The 24,172-nt window shown below is 40.3% G+C and overlaps 1 protein-coding gene and 1 long non-coding RNA gene across 2 annotated transcripts; both read right to left on the bottom strand.

The window, feature by feature from the left end:
* Positions 1-485: 485 nt before the first annotated feature.
* Positions 486-7,284, bottom strand: LOC131697436 (uncharacterized). Its single transcript, XR_009307274.1, has 3 exons — positions 7,179-7,284; positions 4,515-4,687; positions 486-1,536 (listed from the first exon to the last, which is right to left on the bottom strand). It is a non-coding gene; the product is annotated as an uncharacterized LOC131697436 (long non-coding RNA).
* Positions 7,285-8,755: 1,471 nt separating this feature from the next.
* On the bottom strand, positions 8,756-12,728 carry LOC117402773 (TBC1 domain family member 2A-like). Its single transcript, XM_058986507.1, has 3 exons — positions 12,540-12,728; positions 11,613-11,887; positions 8,756-9,118 (listed from the first exon to the last, which is right to left on the bottom strand). Exons 2-3 carry the CDS (start codon positions 11,754-11,756, stop codon positions 8,756-8,758), a joined length of 507 nt encoding a protein of 168 aa, XP_058842490.1. The 5' UTR covers positions 11,757-11,887; positions 12,540-12,728.
* Positions 12,729-24,172: the final 11,444 nt, after the last annotated feature.

Here is a 24,172-nt window from a genome sequence, read left to right as displayed (position 1 = left end):
TCCTTTTCTTTAACCACTGGACCACACAGCCTCCTTTTTAATAAAAATAAAAGCGTTTATATCGCTACATGAATCAAGGCAGATCTGTTGCCTGTGCCAATGTTTTAGGGTACGATAATGACAACTCAAGTTCTGATGTTATCAGAAAGTCAATTGCCCATTTTACTCTGAAGCAGAGGTAGGCTATAAAGCAGACAGTGTATACAATTAACCAGCGGTGTCCCATTTGTATTGCATCATTTTACATGCATATCACTTTAAAAAATGTTGAAACCATTCTTTAATATTCTTATATAAAACATTAAAGTTGCCTGTATATAATTTGTTGGAAAGTTAACTCTTATTCAGGTGTCTGAAATGCATCTATTGTGGACATAGACACAGCTTTTAATTAATCAATTCAGCAACTTCATTATAGATTCATAAAAAAAGTGGGGGCACTAGTTTGTTTCTTGTATGTATTTGTTAAATGTAATGCCTAATGAGTGGAGTGCATTTAGCAAGAGGTTCAGGTCACTGAAAATAAAAGTAATTCCCTCCATTGATAGACATGTCTATAAAACAGAATGGGAAGAAATCAGAGGAGGAAAGTTTGCCCCTAGGTTTACAGTTAATTGGTGGGTCCTTATAAATAACACACCACATTCAACATAACCTGATCAGGAATGACAAAATGTTGAAATAAGGTAGCATACATTTCAGTAAGGGGAACAAGACATCCTGTGAACAGGGCCATTGAGGAGTATACAGCAGTCAAATACTGTGAATGTATATATTTGCACGTCACTTCAGCACCCATCTTAAATAACCAACAACAAATTTACACAGTCTTTACAAAGAAGTCATTATAACCATTTTTTGCATTTTCCAAAAAGAGACAACTCCAGCTACAAAGACAGCCACTGCCAATGTTAGCCTCTCTCATCTCCCGGATACTTTCCTCAGCTACTCCCTGTTTGGCGAGTGGAAGTCGGCGGGGGTGCTGCCTATCGGGGAGGACTCACCAATGTTAATGGAATGCTGGATAAGCCCCTCGCAGCTACGGTGCCAGACTGCTTCCACTGCTGTCTTTGTCTCAGGCGGGGTGGCAGATTGCTGCTTCATGCCGGTCTTCTGGGACATAGCTAGGGCAGGCGTGGGCTTTGGAGGAGGGCCGATGTTTGTAGTAACGGCAGCCTGGAAGTGCTGTGGGGTTGGGGGCAACCCTCCCAGTGTAGAGCAGGGGCCACAATGGGGTAGCTCCTGGTAATGAACTGGCCACGGCTGTAGAGAGGGTTGGGGACGTCCGGTGCAAGCAGGCGTGGGGTCCCTACAGGCAGGCTGTTCCGGCAGGGGGCTGGCGAAGGCAAAGCTGCTGTGCAATGGGATGGGAACTCAAGGATGATCAGGTGACACCAGTTCTCCTATCTCTTCCACATGTACCTGCATCCTGTATGCAACTCATAACATGTGGCTGCACCACTAGATGCTCTTCTCTGAGGTGCAAATGTAGAAAATCCAGACTACCTTTACTGGAACTTGCAAATGTGTAGGAGACTGTATGAACAAAGATAGCAATTAACACTTATGAAACAACAGAAAATGTCATAATACTTTATCTTTATTTTATATTCTTTTGGTGGTCCATTCTTTGGGTGGCGCTCGTTTCGTTCGGAATAGGTCTAAAGTAATTTGTAGTTGTTGCTATCACCCGTAAAAGCTTTGAATTTAGAATAACTGAGTTTGTTAAGTTTGTAATTAATGGCAGCAATATGTGAGCAGAGATACCGGCTTGAAAAACAGGGTAATGGGGCAACAACAACAACAACAATAATAATAATAATAATAATAATAATAATAATAATAATAATAATAATAATAATAATAATAATAATAGTAAAAACAACAATAATAGGTAGTGAATTTCCATATATAATTATTCAGTCCGACCATTGTGAAATAAATGTGAATTAAGTGTGCCAATTAAGCGAACACAGTCATTTGAACTATGTAGGCCTAATCATTATAATTGAACATAACACGTGTGAATGTAACCATTTGTCCTTAAACACAAAAGTTCACAACCACTGCTGGAGCTGTTTAGAATTGTGACAAAACATGGCATCACAAGTTTTAAAGTTCAAAATGCTTGAGGAAAGGAGAAAGGCAAGGAGTAGAACAACATACCCTGCCAATAACATTTATAGGACTAGAATGGCGTTCCTTGATGAATCAGATGTCGTGCAGAGATACCGGCTTGATAAACAGGCTATCGCAGACCTGTGTTCTGAGTTGAAGACTGGTTTACAGAATCCTACTGCCAGGAGTTGTGCCATACCAGTGCATGTCAAGATTACAGCAGCCTTAACATTGTATGCAACTGGCTCATTCCAAACACCAGCTGGGGATATTTCTGGTATCTGTCTATTATGTTGAAATGCATTAGCCAGGTAATGGCTGCTTTGGTTAAAAGAGCAAATACGTACATTGTTTTTCCTATGACCCCTGTGCAACAAATTAAAGTGAAACATGAGTTTTATGAGTTTGCTTAATTTTCGAATGTACTCGGAGCCATCGATTGCACACATGTTTGTATTCATGCACCTTGAGAGACCGAAGACATTTACCGAAATAGAAAGTGTTTTCACTCCATGAACATGACGCTAGTCTGTGATGCAAGTTGTCTCATCACCAATGTACTGCACAATATCCTGGGTCCTGCCATGATTCTTTTATATTGAACAACTGCACCCTGGCTAACCTATTTCTGCCTGTGGACCACTCGACATTGCTTCATTGAAGCACCTCATGACCACCTACTCCCCCGATAACATGGGTGTATTATTACAGAAACCCGTTCCTCTGAGCTTGTTAATTCTATTTCTGAGTGAGACCCCCCTCCCATGACTTTGATTGATTTTATTTTTTATTTATTTTTTGCCAATTTCTCTTTAGCATGGGCTTTAACATCATGACACCTTTTTTATGTCTGCAATTTCTCTTGTAAAGTCCGACACCGCAATCACCTTACTAGCAATTGTTTTTCATGTCATATTTTTTCGGCTTTTAAGTTGCTTGACGATTTTTTTTCAAATTAAAACGGATTCATTTTATATCACTTCTTCCAATATTATTTCGGTCTCTTCGTCTGTAAAGTTTCTTTTTCTTTTTATTTGGGCAACCCGCTTGAGTCATTGGTCATGTTCCTGCATCCCAGAGCTGGCTGCTATTACTGCTGCTGGCTGCTCTCTGTTTGACGTCAGACGCAGCTACTAGAGAAATGCCTTACCAGAGTTGGCTGTGCTTGGCTGTTCTCTGTTTGACGTCATGCTGCTACTAGTAACGCCTTCTCCAGACCTTTGGGAAACTTACCAGCAACATCACCTATTTATACCCTAGTTGCATAATTAATTAATTTTCTATTTTATTGATGTATATAATGAAGCGTAATTACATTTAATTATTTGATTTATCACAACAATGGAGATTGCATTCATTTGCAGTCCATTATAACTTATTTTTATTTTTTAAACGGCCTATAGTTAGTTTCTGGATTATCAGACTATAGAGTCAGTTTGATGTACATTGCTGAACTTTATTGTAACAGTGTACATTAGTTATCATGGATTAGTACATTATGTTTAATTTACTATTAATTACTATTTTATATTGATTAATTCATTTATTTATGTGGGTAGCACTTTAAAATAAGTGTCTGTAATTCACGATGAAGTACGTATGAACTAATTTATCAGCATGATAAAACAGGAATTCATGATGAATACACGTCTAATTCTAATAATTTAATTCCGTTTCTGCATTTCATCATGAATTACATATGAACACTTATTTTAAAGTGTTTCCATTTATTTAATATAGCGCAGACAAGGCTGTTCACCCTTCTTTGCATAAAGATACATGTTGTTTCCCTCCACTAACAAGGGGGCAGCAGTAGTTTTAGTAGCTATTTGAATTATGATTGACAGGTCACTCATCTCTGCATTGTCTGTTTGGTTCACAGCCGCAGCACAAAGGACTATCCACTACAAACTATCCTCAGGGCATCACGTGATTCTTAAGGGTTGGGGTTAGGTTTTGGGTTGGGTTAGGGTCAGGGTGGGTTAATGTCAGAGAGTTGACGAGCTCGGGAAGTGAAAAGTGGGAGTGCTTGGCAAATGCACTAGGATCATCTGATGCCCTGTGGACACTTTCTAGTGGATATTCCTTTCTGTTGCAGAAACTACTGTAAGTTCCAGCTCTTTTTTGGCTTTTCATTTGCGCACCTATTAGATCACAATTGCAACAAACCAACATTAACATTTTGATCCTTTGCTTGTTTTGGTATTTCAGTTCGGGATATGAGGGTATTATATGAAAATGGAACTGGTGTAGCTTGCAATCACATCATCAGTTTAGCAATAGAATTGCATTTTAAATATTTGAATATACTTAGTAACAAAAAAACAAGAAAGTAACCGGGGGGAAAAAAGTTTTCGCTGTGAAACCCCGGTATGGAAATGTCAGTACTGTCTTACCTGACAGGGTTGAGTTTAAAGCCATCCTTCTTGTCTCCCTGCAGTGAGTCCTCAATGAGCCTTTTCACCATCTCCTGCTGACTGCTGTCCAGCCCTTTGCTCTCCTGCAGCCTGCGCAGCACGACCAGGTACTTGCTCTCAATCTGGCAGTTTTTGGCCTCCAGGTAGGCACACTGCAACACAAAAGAGAGGTTTAGGGTTAGGATTAAAACAAAACACAGCAGCTGGTGAAAGCAGTAACCCTCCCACAACCTCCCACTCATTTCCAAGACAGGGCAGTCCAAAGGCAGAGGGTTTCTACACCCTGTTACTTTTTAACTGGGTTGAACTTGTTTATTAAAATGTAAAAATGAACCTAGTACATTTCCAAATAACTAATTTTACAGTTCTGATGGAGCCATTCCAATTATAATCTTGCTTCTGCTCCTTAAATTAATTTTATTTAAAAATCCTCTTCGCTGCAGTGTTCACTTGTTCCCTTGTGCTGCTTATATTAATTACAAGACTGCTATTTCCTACAGTGCAATATGTGTGTCACCCGAGTGCTTATGGACACTGTGGCTGTGAAGGGTCATTTCTTTGAAAGTTAAACTGTTGTGTACAATACATGTTTTTTTTCGATTACGATTCGGAAATCAAAGCGTTTATGTTTTTGGCAATTTTAGCAGTTTTAGCATAACCTGCAACTGAAATTATATTTATTTATTTATTTTTACAATTTTTGCTATTTGGTTCTTCTTTAAACCAGAGTCACCCTGGTATCAAATGTGATACCTGTTAATTCAAGTGCTCCCAGAAATTATTATTATTATTATTATTTATTTCTTAGCAGACGCCCTTATCCAGGGCGACTTACAATCGTAAGCAAAAACATTTCAAGCGTTACAATACAAGTAATACAATAAGAGCAAGAAATACAATAACTTTTGTTCAAGTAAAGAACAAGTTTGACAAACCACAGAAACCATCAGAAATCCTGAAACAACTCTACTGTAGTACAAAAGTTTTTCATGTCACAAAAATGGTCTGATCCTAAATATATCTAAAATAATTTAAAACCATTGCCAATCAGACCAGATAGATAAAACATCTAATTTGCTGCAATCATACCAGCCAGTAGCTGTTTCATTGCACAGTGCACTCAGGGGATATCACTATATGGAGCCATGACGCAGGCACTAGGACAGATCAAGCACTGATACAGAAACAGCTACAACTTGTCCCACCCCAAAGAACACATTGGGTTCAACAAGATTAAACATTAATTTAATTTGCAAACCAGGCATTTGTGTTTTTGTGAACAGTGCCCTACATTCACAGCACTGTACTTGTATTTAGAATTCACTACATATCTTTCCAATTTGCTTTCTGCATCTAGAGAAGACCTAGATTTGGAGATGAAAGGGAAACATCCCAGTCAGTCTGATCTGTTCATTCTGGGAGACTGGAGCTGGCTCAGTTGCTAACTTCTCTGTGGTTTTAATTAGTAATGCATGAACACACCCGAGGTTGCTGACCAGGCTAACAGCCAGCCAGTCAGAACTACTATGACAGTCAACTAAGAAGAAGAAACAAGGAGTGAAACCAAGTAGGAGTACAAAGAAAATTATAAAAATAAGGGAAGCACAGTATAAAATGAAAAAAGAAAAACCACAAATTACTAAAGATAAACATAACAGAGGAAGTATCTCTGCAAAAAAAGCAAATAATTGACCAAAAATACTGACTGCCTATGTCTTTATTTATGCAGATACTAGACTACCGTAACAAGGTAAGAAGGTATGTGGAGGAGTGGTTAGGGCTCTCGACTCTTGACCCGCGGGTCATGGGTTCAATCCCTGGTAGGGGACACTGCTGCTGTACCCTTGAGCAAGGTACTTTACCTCGATTGCTCCAGTAAAAACCCAACTGCATAAATGGGTAATTGTATGTAAAAATATTGTGATATCTTGTAACAATTGTAAGTCGCCCTAGATAAGGGTGTCTGCTAAGAAATAAATAATAAAAGTATATTAATAAACATGGTAAACCCAGGTAAATTATTATAAATGCATTGTATAACCATGGGAAAAGCATGGGTAAAACTGCAGAAATACTGTGGTTAAACAGGAGGCCAAAGGGATGCTTTAAACTTTTAAAAAGTTACCAAGATGTGAAAATGATACAAAGTGAATCTAAAGTTGTTTTTTTTTATTTTGTTTTTTACGTTAGACTGTGTAAGAATAGTGCCCAGTAGGTCACCAGCTTGCATCACTACATTAGAACCACTTGCAATCCATGTGTCACTAAGCAGTTTGCTTTATCATAATGTACCAGCATGCTAGTTGTTCTTTAATTTACTTTGGCTTCTTAGTGCAGACAGAGATGTCTCTAGGCGAAATCACAGATCTCATTGTGGTTTTGTGGTTAAAGCTATAAGAAAAAAGAAATAAACGAAACTCATTACTATTACTATTAATCTGGGGCCTAGGCTATAAAAGCTGAAAATAAGATATTAAATAAAGTTTAGTATTAAATAAAGTCACTTATATATTAGCCTTACACAGTGACGATACTGCATTAAAGACTTGTAGGTAAGGATAATATATTTTTTGAACATATATGTTTTTTCACAATGGTTAAATGGGTACAGATCTGTCACACAGCAAGCTGTAAAGCACATACCTTCATCAGGAGGCCCTTCTCCTCTTCTGAACTGTTCCTCCACAGCTTAGTAAGCTGGTAGATTTCAGAGTTGAGGAACTTGTTTTGGATCTTGTGCGCCTCTATATTGTCCTAGTAAACACAGTAAACAAATGAAATCAGAACACAATCTGTGGTTGTACTTAAAACATTTCTACTGTGAGCTCTACTTATTAAGACCACAGGTTTGACCTAGTCCTGACTGATCACTGCTTTTCTTTGCTTTCATAATTGTACTCATTTGTACCCTATAAAACACTGTTTGAAATTCGCTGGGATACGTAAAAAAAAAGTGTGGCTAACTAATGTCAATTAATACACTGTACAAAAACAATATACTTGTTTTGTTCTAATAACAAAGAAATAGAAGAAAAAAATAGTTGGCCAACTGATCACGTGTCTGGAATTATTATTTGACTTTATATTAGTGGATTTAAGTTTTGCTAATAAGCAGATAACTGGTCTCCTAACTTTTATCAGAGAGCAGTGTACCCCCTCATGCCTAGTAGCCTGGGGTTACACAGGGATCTTTTTTTTTTTATACAGTATGTTTATGTTATTATAATAATTTTTGCTGTTCATTGCAACATCACATCAACACTGTGCAAGCCTGACCTATAGAGTACAAAATCACAGTAACGTGATACAAAGTACAGTCGAACTTGTCGTATCTGATCCTGTAAGATATGACACCATCATTACCCAATGGACCTGTGCCATGTGTGACTTACATATGCTGCTACCAACTGAATGGTACTGATGGAAACTGACCAATGCACATTTTATTATGGGTCTAAAACAGTAAATTCAGCTCTTAGCAGGTCAGAATTTGTACACGCTGTCACTTCACATAACTGCCCAGTTTAACCATAGTAAATAAAAGAAAAGTAAAGGATTCATAAAATTACTGTACTGTTAAAAAGCGTGCATCCTTGTTGTTGTTTATGTCTCAGGTTAACACACACACAATGTAAAAAAAACCTGTCAGATTACTTTGGCATACACTGAGAAAGCACGTTAAGAACTGTTTGGAATGCTGTTTTGTAAACTGAGAAACACTGTACTTCAGTGCTTGTGCAGTCATTTTCACAGATTTTTTTGTATAGAATACATGCTGTGTCATACTTTGGTGTTTTAGGCACACTGATGTACCTGACGTTGTTCATTTGTAATGCCCCGACGTTAAAACTACAATATACTAAAACGACTTCCTCTGAGATACAATATTAGTATATATTCGCTGGACCCCTGGACCGGTTCTACTATAAATGAATCATTCTTAGACTGGAGTGGCAAACAGTAATTGTGTGTCTGCTCCAATGCTAATAAAAGCTAGTTAAGATGTCATGTTTGTAATGCTTATTGGATGCAGAGAAGGTGCAGAATACCATATGTGACACCCCAGCAGTGAAAACATGGATCAGTTAATTTACTGCTTTTTCACATCATGCAGGATTACATGGTGGTCAAACAAAACCAAAAAAAAGAGTGTGGTTTTATCCGTGTTTCTTGAAACAAGAGTTGACGTACTTCCCATGGCTGTAATGTAAAAGTAACTTTTAAAATAACCTTGAGGTGCTCAATCTTCTCCTGCAGCCGGTACGCTGGGGGTCAGCCATGCAGGCGGCCACCTGCTCGGAGAGCTTGAGGATGACTTCCTGCTTGGCATTGTTCTTCTCCATCATGAGCTGCACGTGCTGCTGCAGCAGCTCATTCACTTGGCAGTCCTGCATGGCCAGCCGCTGCTCCAGCTCCTCCTTGTCTTTGAGCAGGGCCTCCAGGCGGCCGTCCAGGTCCGCGATACACCTCTCTTTGTGCCGCACCAGTTCCAGCCGCTCCTGCTCCCCTGCTGCTGCCAGGAACTGTTTGCTGGTCCTCTTCTCCTGCTGTGCTGCCTCCAGGGCCTTGTGAAGCACCAGCTCCTGATTTCAAAACAAAAACACTATGGTCATTTACTCTTAAAGGTGAAGCTTCATGAGCTGTGTTGGAGGTCCCGTAAATAAATTATACTGTAGGTGGTCCCTGAATAATGCACCTGTACTTTCTTTGTAATCTGAACCAGGTGGGATCAGACCTGTTCAGATTAGTGATTTGTTTGGAGTACTGATAATAAACTGTACCATACTAAAAATGCCTGGTATAGTATTTGTTTTAGGTTTTTGATTTTGAAAAATCTGTAATATCCCTTTGAATAAAAAATACTGTTTTACTTATCATATAAGTACAGCTATTAACATCATGCATTTAATTACAGTTATAGCTACAGGTAAATTCAAATAGTCTACTGTACAATGCAATAGTCTACTGTACAATGCAATTTTCCCTAAAAAACAGCCTGTTGCAGTATTTATTAGTAGTGCATATGAGAAAAGGCTCTGAAGCTCTGCCCTATATTATACACCAGTGGCCTTAAAACCAATTATCAGACATTATTATTATTACTATTTTGTTTATTTTGCAGACACCTTTATCCAAGGCGACTTACAGAGACTAGGGTGTGTGAACTATACATCAGCTGCAGAGTCACTTACAACAACGTCCCACCTGAAAGACGGACCACAAGGAGGTTAAGTGACTTGCTCAGGGTCACACAGTGACTCAGTGGCTGAACTGGAATCTGAGCTGGGGACCTCCTGAATACAAGCCCTTTTCTTTAACCACTGGACCACACAGCCTACTCTTTCAATAACAATGTCCTTTTTTAACCAATTATAAAAGATGAATTCAGTGAAGTGTTTTTAGAAAAGACCAGCAAAATGACTGAAAATTCTGCACACTGCCTGCTGGTGGTCATTTTTCAAACCATTCAGGAGATCAGCTTAACTTGTGTGTTTTTAACAGGCTCAAAAAAGACCTTGTTTTTGCAGCTCTGTTCTTTGTACTCTGAAAGAAGAAAACAATGATAATGCAATAAAAGTACCAAACACTGGAAATACTGTCCCAGTATTACAATAATAATGAGCAATGGTGTCTTGTAAAGTGGTTTCATAAGGTCCAGGATAACCGTGTCTTTAATCAAGACACAAAAACTAATGATAAAATAAGTCAAAATGCACATGCAGAATAAATTCTGTGCACAAATAAAGATTGTGTCTGTTGGTCTAATTTTAGATCAAATATACAATTAGCATGCATCTTGCATGTTGCAGATCAGGTGCATTTGAGCACCGCGTTAAAAGTCGTATGGGTTACTAAAACGAAACAAGAAGGCGGCGATGCAAGATTAAAGTTTATGTTTGGGAAGCAATAAAATATGCTTATTGAAGCTCATAAAAATGTAAAAGGAAGTTTTGTGACCATGTCTTTTTATCATCATAAGATACAGAGGAGTCATGGGCGAAAACCCAGAATTGCATTCAGGAGCTCTATTGTGACTGTTTAGATCTAGCCCTGCAGAAACAGTCCATGCACAGGGCACACAATTACCCTTGACTTCCTGACTCACCCTGCACACCATGCACTCATGCCTTTACCAGCTGAGCCCCTCGGGGGTCCCAGAGATTTTGTATTTTAATACACTTGTACTGCATGTGTTGATGACAAAATAATAAAAATATTCTACATTGTAACCTTTATGGATTCATAGGAACAGTAGTACAGCACAAGAGTTTCAGTTACAGACAATGAAGCAACAACAGACTCTCTTCACTGTTTCAGAAGTGCCCTTCAACCCTATTTTACATACACAGCTACTATAGAACATCATACCACCATGTTTATAACAATTTGGATTATCAGCAATACAGTTATCACACTTTTAAAAAGCCATCATGTTAGGTAATGCATGAGTTATTCTGCTAAATGCGTTTGCCTTCACACCCTTTGACACCTTAGCCAAAGAGGAAAGAAAATGCACAGTAAAGCAACCAATTTGTGGTCAGCATGCAGGTTTCTGACTTGCATAGAAAAAGAGTTAAGACATCACACAGTAAATACAGTAGATCAGTACTTTAATCAGTTTAGGCAAAATTATTGCTGGTCTTGGATTTGAGTTTGTATTACTTTGTGTAACTGCTTGACTAAATCCACTGTTTCTGTCTTATGTTCGTTCATACCATGCTTATTATAGATACAACATCATATTTAAATACTATCATACAACTTTATAAAGGTTCACCACTGTGTTTTTGCACAGTATTTTTTACAGTTTTCCCATGCTTTCCCCGTGATTAGACTGTTATTTTCCCACAGTGTACCCTGGCTTTCCATGTCTATTAATATGCTTTACCATACCTAGCTGGTCTTTACAATGCTGACCTATGCTGTACCACTATGCTTTATGATTTTACTATGGGAAACATTTATAAGGTTCAATCATTCATTGTACAAGTGCCTCACAAGACATATTATTTAATAACTCAGTTATCAGTTGTTATGTGCTTAAATATACATCAGTCACCCAAACCAAACATATACCTTTTGTGACTTGAGCTCCTCAGTGAGCGTGAACACCTCGTGCTGGAGTCTGGATAGTTTGTCCACGGGGCTCCCCTCCTTTCCTGACACCTTCTCCCCAGAAGGCTGAAGAGAACTGGTCATTTTCTTCTCCCTCTTGTTCATGCTGCTTGATGGAGAACTCTTTCCTCCAGTCTTTGCTTCCTGCGCAGACTCGTTTGTAACTGAAGAAACTGAAGGAGCTGAAAGGACTGTAGGTGCTGGGGGTGTCAGAGGTACAGGCGGTGCTGGAGGTGCTAGGAAAGAGAGCAAGCAAAGAAAGCATTTGAAATGCATGAATATTTATTTTATATATATATATATATATATATATATATATATATATATATATATATATATATATATATATATATATATTTTTTTTTCTTAAACTTGCTGGTTCTTTATTTTATTCTGGAGCCACCTACCTGACAATATACCCTTCATAATCATTAAACAAAAAAAAGAAAATAATGATTATTTCTGGAATTCAAATTTGTTATACACACAAAAATCATCATAGAACCCATAGTACCGATGTTAATTCTAGGGTGCCTAGCCAAAACTACAATTTGCTGCAAAAGAAAATAGTTGTTAAAAAGAGCTGTTGTTTTCAATGAAAGGTGAAATTGTGAGCTATCTAGTGAGTTTTCTAGAAATTTCTTAAAAAAAGGCTTTATTGACACTCATTCTTTATCTTATTAACAAGCTTTACTCCTGCATGGTTCACCTTTTAGGAACAGGAAACCTCTGCACATTTATAACAGCAGAAAGAGTTCTTACCCTGCATGAGAAGAATATAATAGTTTCAGAGCCACTGTGGTGGTCCCCGCATTGAACTGATCCAGACATGAACTAAGCAGAGACACAGACTTTGCAGGGCAGTTTCCTGTCAACTGAAGGACGCACCTGTTGTTTCCCCCAGTATCTGTGTCACAGGATCCTCACAGGGACAGTCTTCCGACTGCTGAATCTTGTCAAAGTTGAACACACTCCGCCTCAGCTCCTGAGCTGGCTTGTTTCCACAGATATTGAGGACTGTGTTCCTGTAAGGGCAAGGCAGAGGAAACACAAACTGACTTCTGAAGGCAAAGTACAGAGAAAACGAAACTAAATGCATACAAACAAACACACACACACACAAACTAAAGTAGTACACAACAAATAACAAAATCCAAAGCTCAACTGGTTGCTTCTCTTGCTTACAGGCAGCTGCCTGGATAGGGCTGACTAGTTTACATAACAGGTTTGAATAACTTCTGTAAATTTTGAGTAGTTTGGACAGGCAAAAAGACTGTAAAATATAAAAATGGACAATTTTATTATCACAGCAGTAAATTGAGAAAAAATAAATAAAACAGCATTGGGAGGGAGCAATATTAACCCAATTTGGTTAACCTGAATCCAAGTATGAACCAAGTATTTCATTAACATACATTCCCCACCATGACTGTAAATTCATGACCATGACATAAGCATTATGAAATGGCAATGCAGTTTCCTGAAAAGTCACAAGACATGAATGGACGCACAATAAATATTACCACAGAATGTGTACACCTAGTTTAACCAAAATTAGACAGGTGTGACATACAGATGGACAGATGAACAGCCAGAGTCACCTCCACACAACGCTGTTTTTATAAAAATGGAAACAAGGCAGAAGATAACATCACAAAGTGAATCCCTGTCTAGTTACCATGTTTGTGTTCTCAGCAACTAAGCCTGCTTCAAGGCTTCAAGCACAACAGAGCCGGTGAGTCATCGGCAGAAATGAGACTTTCTCACTGTGAACATTCTCAGCATGGGTATGGGGCAGAATTGAAATCACCCTTTTGTTATTTTGAGTTCTTTCCACCACACAGCACCAACATTCTCCTGTATGATCATCATTTTTGATTGTTTGAATTCATTAAGATATCTGACACCAGACACAATAAACAAAGTCCTGGTACTTTTGTTACCTCACCTAATTAAAGCATTGCATTTCTTGCTTCACATTACACCTCATGAAAATATCTTAGATATAATTACAATAAAGGGCAAAACATGAAAAAATATGTGGTGGTTACAAGAGTATAGCAACACTTTGTAAGCGTTTAGAATAAATAATTTAAATTGGGTTATTCCGGTTCAGCTCTTTTGTTTTGCATGCACACAACACCTACCCTGGAACCCTTTTCTCCATCAGATCACAAACTGAAGAACCCCACCCCACACACAATTTGGTCGACTTGAGCTAGAATTAAAACTGGGCTGTCAGTGAGCTTACCTTCCCAAGGTGCAGAAGGCAGCTGGCAGAGCTGTGTGGAGGTAGTGGAGGGCTCTGCAGGTATTTTCACCAGGCTGGTATTGTGCTGCCACCGTTTTATTTGCAGCTGCTGCAACCAATACAGCATGGCTTGGCTGTTTAATGCCTGTAAAACAAAAACAAAACAAACTAGATGGTAACTTTACAAGTTGTGGGGCTTGCTTTATTGGGAAAGTGGTCAAAGTAGCTGATTTGTGTCAAAAGTCACATTGTTTATTAATTGTCTCATGCTTAGAATGTGCTAGAATTTGATATTTCTCAAAGTTCTATGACAGTTAATTCAACAGTGGGAAGTAGCCTACTGAAAGAAGTTGATGCGGTTACTAAAACAGCTGTACCTCTTAATTGGTAGATGCCATTCCTGTTTTGATTTCATATTTGAATAGCTGAGAAGTAGAGGAAGATTTCATTTGCTCTAAGTAGTTGTCTAACTTGTTGGGAAAGTGGTCAAAATGGCAGTTTATAAAAAGTTAGAGAAAATTTTAGTTGGTGCAGTTACTAAAACAGGTGTACCTCTTGATTGGTAAAAGTTATTTATGTTTTGATTTCAAATTTGAATAGCAGAGAAGTAGAGAAAGATGTCATACCCTCTAACTTTTTGTCTAGCTTGTTGGGAAAGTGGTCAAAATTTCAGTTGTTTATAAAAAGTTAGAGAAAATTTTAGTTGATGCGGTTACTAAAACAGCTGTATCTCTTGATTGGTAAAAGTTATTTCTGTTTTGAATAGCAGAGAAGTAGAGGAAGATTCCATATGCTCTAACTTTTTGTCTTACTTGTTGGGAAAGTGGTCAAAGTAGCTGATTTGTGTCAAAAGTTACATCGTTTACAGTAAATAGAATGTTGGAAGTCTGGGATTTTTTAAACAATGGGGAGCTTTAGAATGTTGAAAAAAGTCCCATTAAAGTGAATGAAGATGGACAAAAAAAGGATAAAAAGCTTAATAGTTTAAAAAGTATAAAAGATATCAAAAAGTTGTATACAAGCACACTATTCCAGACCGGTCTACACGTTTTAAAGTTTCTAGCTTAAACGGTGTAAGAGGAGTAGCGTGCCAAAGAATAAGAAGAAGAAGAAGTACATTGAAGATTTAAAGTGGGGACTCTTGCTTCGCAAGCCCCACTAATAAAAATGGTTAGTAATTGTGACAGAGAATGAATGAATCCTCGTCAACAATCTCCCTCTCAATCTCTGAGGGCGCTGTATAACCAGAACAGAGTGCCCCAGAATGGATGTTTTTGCAGTTCATTCCAGGGTCAGTCGGAAGCCGGACATTCAGGAAGGGGGTGGGGCCACGATACCTGAAGTCACCGCCTTAATGCGGTAGGTGATGTGTCAGTCACGGATTGGAGGAGACGTGATTGGCCGCGCCACCGAAAGAGGGCATGACGGAGGGTTTTAAGGGGAAGTGGCCCCAGTGATCTGTTCCTTAGTTTTGATGGTTAAACTATAAGGACCGTATGAACAGGAGAATTAAAAGTACAGTGAGTGTTTTGTGTTTTGTTTGTTTGTCAGCTAACTGTCATTGTTTGCTTGGCTAGACGGCTAACACGAACCGGGAGCTGTCGCTGCACGCCAGCACCAAACCCCGGACTACACTGACCTACTGTTACCTCTGTGTTTGTCTTTCACCATTCACTTGCACTAGAGCACCCACTGTCAGGAGACATGTCTGTGTCTGTGTATTGTGTGTTTAAAAAGTGTTTTTATTATTTCGGGACTGTAACCCTCCTTTTGCATGGCGCAATACACATTGATGTGTAGAGCCCATGCTTATTATTTAAAGTGTTGTTGGCACGCAACCCAGCTGAAAATAAAGAGCTGTTAATTGTGAACTGTCTTGTGTGTGTTTGTTCTGGAGCACTGCATCATCACTACACCTGCACACTGCAAACCATTCCTTCACAGTAATCCATTTTTATCATTGCAAAAATTTTAGATGTAGGGAAACCTGCTTTGGGGATGCTATTGTGTATTATCAAAGCAGCATCTGAAAAGGATTCCCTTTGTTGTACTGACAACCTTTTTACAGCAAACACTTACAGAGCTGCTATTTTATAGCTTTATAAGAAAAAAAAAGATTAAAATGATAGCCTTGCTCTGTTCGCTTAACTCAAACTATAAAGGAAGGCTGTGGATTTTAAAGTGGTCACAATGCAGTCAAATACTAAATTCAATATACTATGAAGTTTAATCTTTTACCTTCAACTTACTAAACCCTCAATACACCATACACTAAGTTTTTGTCTTTTCTTTGGATACATTCCTCTCCCACATTATCATACAACAATCAGAGCCTTTTCTTGCACAACTGGCTGGATGATGCTCATGTAAGATTACAAGTGAAAAGTTAGTAAGAACCCCTTCTTTCATAGCCAATGAACAATTTATAACTTGTTAGCTGGACAGTTTATTCTGAGTTCAGGCCATGGGATGAATGGTGTGGAGTGCTGCAACGTAACTTATAAGTGACTATATATTGGGATATTAGAACGGAACATACATTATATATAAAATTGCTACTGCTTCAAATTAATTCAACAATCTCTTTCATAATTGATCAAGCTTATCCGTAGATCATTATTACGCACAGTGTTAAGCATGTTAGCTGCAAGCTGTTAGATTGTTAATATACATTTTAAAGACTGAGAACAACAAATGCTTATTTTTGTGTTCACAACCAAGAGCATTTCACAAGAGCATTTGACATTTGATTATTATTATTATTATTTATTTCTTAGCAGACGCCCTTATCCAGGGCGACTTACAATTGTTACAAGATATCACATTATACATTATTTCACATTATACAGATATCACATCATTTTTACATACAATTACCCATTTATACAGTTGGTTTTTTACTGGAGCAATCTAGGTAAAGTACCTTGCTCAAGGGTACAACAGCAGTGTCCCCCACTGGGGATTGAACCCACAACCCTCCGGTCAAGAGTCAAGAGCCCTAACCACTACTCCACACTGCTGCCCATTTGATGAAATGTATGCCAGTAGATTCAGGGAATACATTTCTATACCAGTTTAGGATGAATGTATTTATTTTAGGTAAAGCATAACATGAGACCATACAATGGCTAATTTAATGGAATTGTATGCGTGTGTAAATTACATTTATATACAGACGTGCTCAAATTTGTTGGTACCCCTCCACAAAAAACGAAGAATGCACAATTTTCTCTGAAATAACTTGAAACTGACAAAAGTAATTGGCATCCACTATTGTTTATTCCACATTTAATAGAAATCAGACTTTGCTTTTGATTTTTTATTCAACATAATATTGTAAATAAGAAAACAAATGAAAATGGCATGGACAAAAATGATGGGACCGCTAACCTAATATTTTGTTGCACAACCTTTAGAGGCAATCACTGCAATCAAATGTTTTCTGTAGCTTGTCAGATTGGGATCAGCTGCAGGCATGGGTTTTCCGACTTGACAGTCCTGCTCCATCTTAACAGTCCTCACCATGTGTCCTCACCAGATTTCAAAGAAAAGATGTTAACTGGTTTGTCTTTGGCTATTAAAAAGAGGTGTAGTATGGTATAATCAATTTTCATTCCCTTTATTAGCTTTTCCCTGCCCCTTGTCAGTTAGTTAAACTTTCACAAACATCAGCTTCAGCGAGGGACGAATTTGTAAATAAAATGTTACATCCTTACAGTCCCATGTGAGTAACAATTAGTACAAAAAAAAGAAGCTATCAGCTATGAAGGTCTGCAGAAGAGGTACTAGTTTCCCTATGCTCTCTGTGGTGATTGCAGTGTCCCTTATTCAGGATTATGTTCTATGAAAAATAAAATCTAAACTTCACACAACTTTAAATTATTGCAACTTTTTTAAAACACATATTTTAATACAGGATTCTATTGTTAATGAACACATTTGCTGTAAATGCTTTTTTTAAATACTGTATAACATACAGGCACTGTAGTAAATACTACTGGCAATTACACCTCCTTGAAAGTATGCTATAGTAAATTCTGAAAATTCTATAACCACTGAAGTATGCATTATTCAAGGATGTTATAGTAGACTACAGTACTAAGTATGGCCACTATAGTTTACTGTTAGTTTATAGTTTAAAATTACCACTTTAAAGTATAGTGTTTACAGCAAAATACTGGAGTAAAATGCTGCAGTAGCACAGTTCATTTTATTAAATAAATAAACCAAATCTTGAATCAGCAATAGACAATTGGAGTGTTCTGATGTAGTTAAGACTGAAGGTGGCCTCCATAAGGAAAAAACACCAAAGCCCAATGACAAGGAACAAAGCGTATTAATGTGTAGCAGGCTACTGTCCTGTTATCAAAAAAAGGGTTTAAAGCTGCCTGACAATGTGAACTGTACGCATTGGATACTTCAGCATAAACGCCCTTGCCCTAATACTTTACTGGAGTAGGCTTTCATCCAGCTATTATTAGACTCCTTCAGAAAATGAATTTGGGATCTAAAACTGAAATATTGTGAAAACAATTGGCATTTCCTAGACTTCTTTGGTAAACTGACCGTGGTTAGACGTATCAGAGTGTTGGGAATAATGTTTTAGTTTCACTAATTACAAGACACAGTACAGTTCCACTTGTGCAATTACGATACATACTCCTAACAAGAACACACACCCTTCATGTACAGTAATACAAAACAGCTCACGTCTTAACCACGATCATTGTTCATTGCAAGTACACATTTACTATCAACTGCAGCTTCAATATATTCAACTTTCGTTTTTTTTCTTCAGTAAACAACCTCTGAATCCCGTAACTTGAGAGAGCACTTATAAATGAATAACACTTCTCTTGGTTCTTACCTCATTCACTTACAGAAACGACTTCTTCATTGTCGTAATACTAGAAGCTTTGTGTTGTCGTAATACTAGAAACTTCGTATGAAATTTGTGCTCCTCAATGTTTCACAACGACAGTTTAAACTTGTTCCCCGTGCTATGGTGACAGTTTAGGTCAATGGACTTGTTTTATCTCCTCTTTGACGATGGTTTTCTATATGCATTTCCTATGGGAGGGTTATTTAAAGGGTCTTCCTTATTACAAATCTGTTTCTTCGTTCCTTGCTGATAGTGTTTTGGGAATTTTAGCAATGTCACGTCTTCCGTGCTTGCGTAATCCCAGACACCATATGTATATAAATATTGCATGCACCTCCTGAATGAAGCAACCGGAGGTGGATGGAAAGACTCCATATCGTAGGTAGCGGGGCATGCAATTATATATATATATTTATATATATATTTTTTTTTTTTTTTTTGGATGTTAGGAGTTAGGATGGTATTTACTCGGGCATAGTTTTGAATGTTATTTCCGAATCCCTCCTTTAACATGTTTGAAGGGGACACTGTATTACTTAAAACGTGAATTAACGTCTTAAATCGTGTTAAAAGTGAGCAGTTACCTTGGGATTACACACCAGGTTCAGACGCAATGATTGGACTTATGTATCCGCAGGCGACCTGAGACTCACCGTTTCAACGGTGTCAGGAGTGGTCAACAGAAAAGAATGCATAGAGAAAAATATTGTATACTGGCCAAAGGCGTTGGTTTTGCCCAGAGCCTTAACTAAGCTTTGAGCTACCGGGGCATGCAAATATATATATATATATATATATATATATATATATATATATATATATATATATATATATATATATATTGTTATGTTTGTTTGATGTTCTGTTTCCTGCTTTGTTTTGTTGTGTTTTGGAAGTCAGTCAATGCTGTGTGGTTGCTAGGTTACGTGTTGCCGGATGTTGTGAATGTGTGTCGTGCTTGCAGGGATGTGGTAAGTGAGAGTGGTTGGGAAAACGGATGTGACGGGCGACTGATGGTAGAGAGGATACTGTAAACAGCCAGAATAAACCAGCAACGTGTTTAAGACTACAAACACTGTTTTGCGTCCGTTATTGCAATATAACATTGGCGACGAAGATGGCGGAATTTTCGTTTACTCCACCGCCTCCTTTTTTGGCTCTGCCTGGCGAACCGCCGGTTCCGTGGGCTCGCTGGTTGGACTCGTTTAATACATACCTGCTTGCTATGGGCTTGGAAGACGTGGCCAACCCGCGTAAGCGTGCTATACTGATACACTGTCTGGGCACAGAGGGACAACGCGTTTTCCTGACACTGGGTCCTGCCTCGACTTTTGATGAAGCAGTCGGGGTTCTCGCTGCACATTTCGGAGCCGCTCAGAGCGTCCTCATCCGCCGGTTTAAATTCCGACAACGGAGCCAACGGCCTGGTGAGTCCATACTTCAGTATATATCTGCACTAAGAGAATTAGCGCTGCCTTGTAAATTCGGTGCACTGCACGATGAGATGCTTAGAGACCAGCTTATTGAAAAGACTTCCAGTACACAAGTGAGAGAGAGGTTATTATTGGAGGCTGATGATTTAACATTAACTCAAGCACAAAAAATTGCCACCCAAGTAGAAGCAGCTTTTATCACTGCACAGAAACTGACAGAGACATCCTCACCTACTACAACTACAGACTGTGCAGTTCAGAAAATTCTGCAGCCTCTTAACCCATTAGACACTTCAGCCCTCGCAGTTCAACAAGCGCAGCACCGCCCTGCACGTTCCAGGCCACGTTGTGGGAACTGTGGGTCCACCAGGCACGAGTCTAGAGCCACTGACTGCCCTGCCCGGGGCCAACGGTGCAGGAATTGCAGCAAATTGAATCACTTTGCCAGGTGGTGTCGCTCCACCTCAGTTTCAGCATCTGATCAGTCCCAGACCTCGTTCTCAGCTCCGGCTACCATTCATACTGTGCTCTTAACCCCATCATGTTTTAAAACATGTGATATATATCTCAATGACAAGTGCATTCCTCTGCTCTTGGACACTGGGGCTAAGGTTTCTCTCTTAAATGTTGACACATACAGGCAGTATTTTTCCAGCCTGCCCCGGCAACACTCCTCCACTGCCCTCAGCGGATACGGACATGCCAAAATTGATGTTCTGGGTACATTGGAGCTGTCGGTACGCTATGGCACCAGGCATGTGCCTACATTCACATTCTACATTACAAGAACTGGGGCCAACTTAATGGGCCTTGACTTGTTTACCAGCCTTGGATTTTCTCTGACAGATTACAGTGGCACAGAAATATTGCAAGTCTCCACTCCCTGGCAGCAACAATGGCCAGCACTTTTTGACGGTTTGGGCATTCTCTTTGCCTTCATCCACCAGCCGAAAGTGGACCCCACAGTGACACCGGTCATCCAGCCTCTGCGCCGCATCCCACTTGCCTTGCGGGACCAGGTCTCAACGGAACTGCAACTCCTGCTGGACGCTGGGATTATAGAGCCAATTAACGCATCCCCCTGGATCTCCAATCTTGTCATAGCGAAAAAAAAATCAGGGGGAATCAGAGTTTGTGTGGACTTGCGCGCTGTAAATAAAGCAATCATCCCTGACAAATATCCGCTACCTACAGCCGAAGAGCTCACTACCCAATTCTACGGTTCCACTGTCTTCAGTAAATTAGATTTACGCCAAGGCTACCTCCAGGTTCCCCTTTCTCCAACCAGCAGGGATCTCACAGCATTTGTCACACACACTGGGGTTTTCCGTTACACACGCATGCCGTTTGGACTGAGCTCTGCACCCAGCTGTTTCCAAAAAATTATGTCATCTATCTTTGCAGGCATTCCAGGTGTGTCCTTGTACTTAGATGACATTGTGGTGCATGGTCCCAACACTGCAGTTCACGATCAGCGCTTGCTCCAAGTGTTCCAAACACTCACCCAGAACAACCTAACGCTGAATGGTGACAAATGTCTTTTTGCTGTGCCCGAGATTGAGTTTGTGGGTTTTAGACTCTCAGCCCATGGGATTTGTCCCCTCCAGTCCAATGTGGAAGCCATTCACCGCGTTCCTGAGCCTAAATCTGCTTCTCAGCTTGCCTCATTCTTGGGAATGACAGCTTATTATTTACGGTTCTTGCCACAGTACTCTGCCACCACTTCACCGCTACGGCAGCTTCTGAAGAAGGAGGCCCCCTGGGACTGGACCCCGGCCTGCCAAGCAGCTGTGCGCATGCTTAAAAACCAGCTCACCACAGCCCCTATTCTGGCTCATTTTGATCTCCTTAGCACCACTTTGGTCACATGTGACGCATCGGCCACGGCAGTGGGGGCTGTTTTATCCCAGATACAAGAGGGTGTGGAGAAGCCTATAGCTTTTGCTTCCCGTGCTTTGAACCCCACAGAACAAAAATACTCAGTGGGAGAGAGAGAAGCGCTAGCTTGCGTCTGGGCATGTGAACGCTGGCACATGTACCTGTATGGTCGGGCGTTTACTCTCAGAACAGATCACCAAGCACTCACAGCTCTGATGTCTACTTCGGGCACGGGACGCAGACCACTCAGATTGTACAGATGGTCAGATCGGCTACAGCAGTACAATTTTCAGCTCCAGTTCACCCCGGGGCGAGATAATGCAGTGGCTGACCTCTTATCCAGATCAGTTGTAGCGCTTGAGCAGGGATCCCAATCAGAAGACACTGAGCAAGATCTGATTCAGATGCTTCACGGACCCCTGCAGGACATGGTGTCCCTCCAAGAGCTCCAGCAGGCATCGCAGAAGGACCCTACCCTCCGCACTCTACGTTCCTATATTACAGACGGATGGCCACGGCAGGTATCTGGCGAACTGCAACAATTTTCCAGGATTAAAGACGAGCTGTCCTGCTGGAATGATTTCTGTGTGGCACGAGGCCACCGCACAGTGGTGCCAAGTGCTCTACGTGCACGGGTGCTGAATATGGCACATGAGGGTCACCTGGGCATCGTCAAGTTTAAACAACGCTGCCGGGACCTGGTGTGGTGGCCCGGCATTGACCATGATATCGAGATTCTGGTCAAAGACTGTATGGCCTGTGTGGTCAGTGGCAAGTCGGGACTCCCTGCCCCACCGCCATTGCAGCCAGTTACCTGGCCATCTCACCCCTGGGAACATCTGCAGCTGGACATTTGTGGTGAAATACATGGTGTTCCCCATCATCAGCGTTATTTAGTGGTTGTCTATGACCTGCATTCTAAATGGCCTGAGGTCGTCCCCACTGGGACGGTCACCTCCCAGACTATAGTCCACATACTGGACACACTGATTGCACGCTGGGGTTTGCCACGGGTCATCACTACAGATAATGGTCCACAGTTCATCTCGGATGAATTCTCTAGTTTCCTCAGCATCAACGGCATCAAACACATTCGTACAGCAGTCTACCACCCCCAATCTAATGGGGGGGTGGAACGATTTAATCAAACACTCAAAAATGGTATCCGGGCACATCTAGCTCAAGGCTGTGCCTTTCAAACAGCCTTACTGCAGACACTTATGCACTACAGGGCCACTCAGCACTCAACCACAGGGGTCTCACCAGCACGGTTGATGACAGGACGTGAATTGCAACTTCCATTGGACAGGCTACGACCCCCGGGGACTGTTCCTACTTCATCTACTGCACGCACTGTTGTCCAACGGAGCCAACAGCGAATGAAACAGAGGTTCGACAAAAGGCACAGGACAAAGCCACCTACAATACATCCTCGTGATTGGGTTCGAGTTAAGCGGCCTCACAGAGGTAACAAGTTGCAATCCTTCTGGTCTCCACCACTTTGTGTTAGCCGACAGCTGGGACCAGCAACCTATCTGCTCCAGGATGGCTCCCGGTGGCACGCCAGTAGGATGAGGAAAGTACTGTCACCTGAAACCCAGTCAGAGACCCAGTCATTCAGCCAGCTGGGAGCCTCCTTCTGTCCCATCAGGGTCAGCGATGATACTGTCATAGCAGGTCCTGAACCAGCAAGACCAGTGCAACATCCTCCAAGAGTCCGCCAACGTCCTCTGCATTTACGGGACTTTGAGACTTCATTCCACACCTGAACTTGGTGGGAAAGGGGGGAAAATGTTATGTTTGTTTGATGTTCTGTTTCCTGCTTTGTTTTGTTGTGTTTTGGAAGTCAGTCAATGCTGTGTGGTTGCTAGGTTACGTGTTGCCGGATGTTGTGAATGTGTGTCGTGCTTGCAGGGATGTGGTAAGTGAGAGTGGTTGGGAAAACGGATGTGACGGGCGACTGATGGTAGAGAGGATACTGTAAACAGCCAGAATAAACCAGCAACGTGTTTAAGACTACAAACACTGTTTTGCGTCCGTTATTGCAATATAACATATATATATTGCATGCACCTCC

This window comes from Acipenser ruthenus, chromosome 14 (assembly GCF_902713425.1).
Source record: "Acipenser ruthenus chromosome 14, fAciRut3.2 maternal haplotype, whole genome shotgun sequence".
Taxonomy (NCBI): domain Eukaryota; kingdom Metazoa; phylum Chordata; class Actinopteri; order Acipenseriformes; family Acipenseridae; genus Acipenser; species Acipenser ruthenus.
Note: the sequence above shows the minus strand (reverse complement) of the source record. Positions and strands in the feature narration are given on the sequence as shown.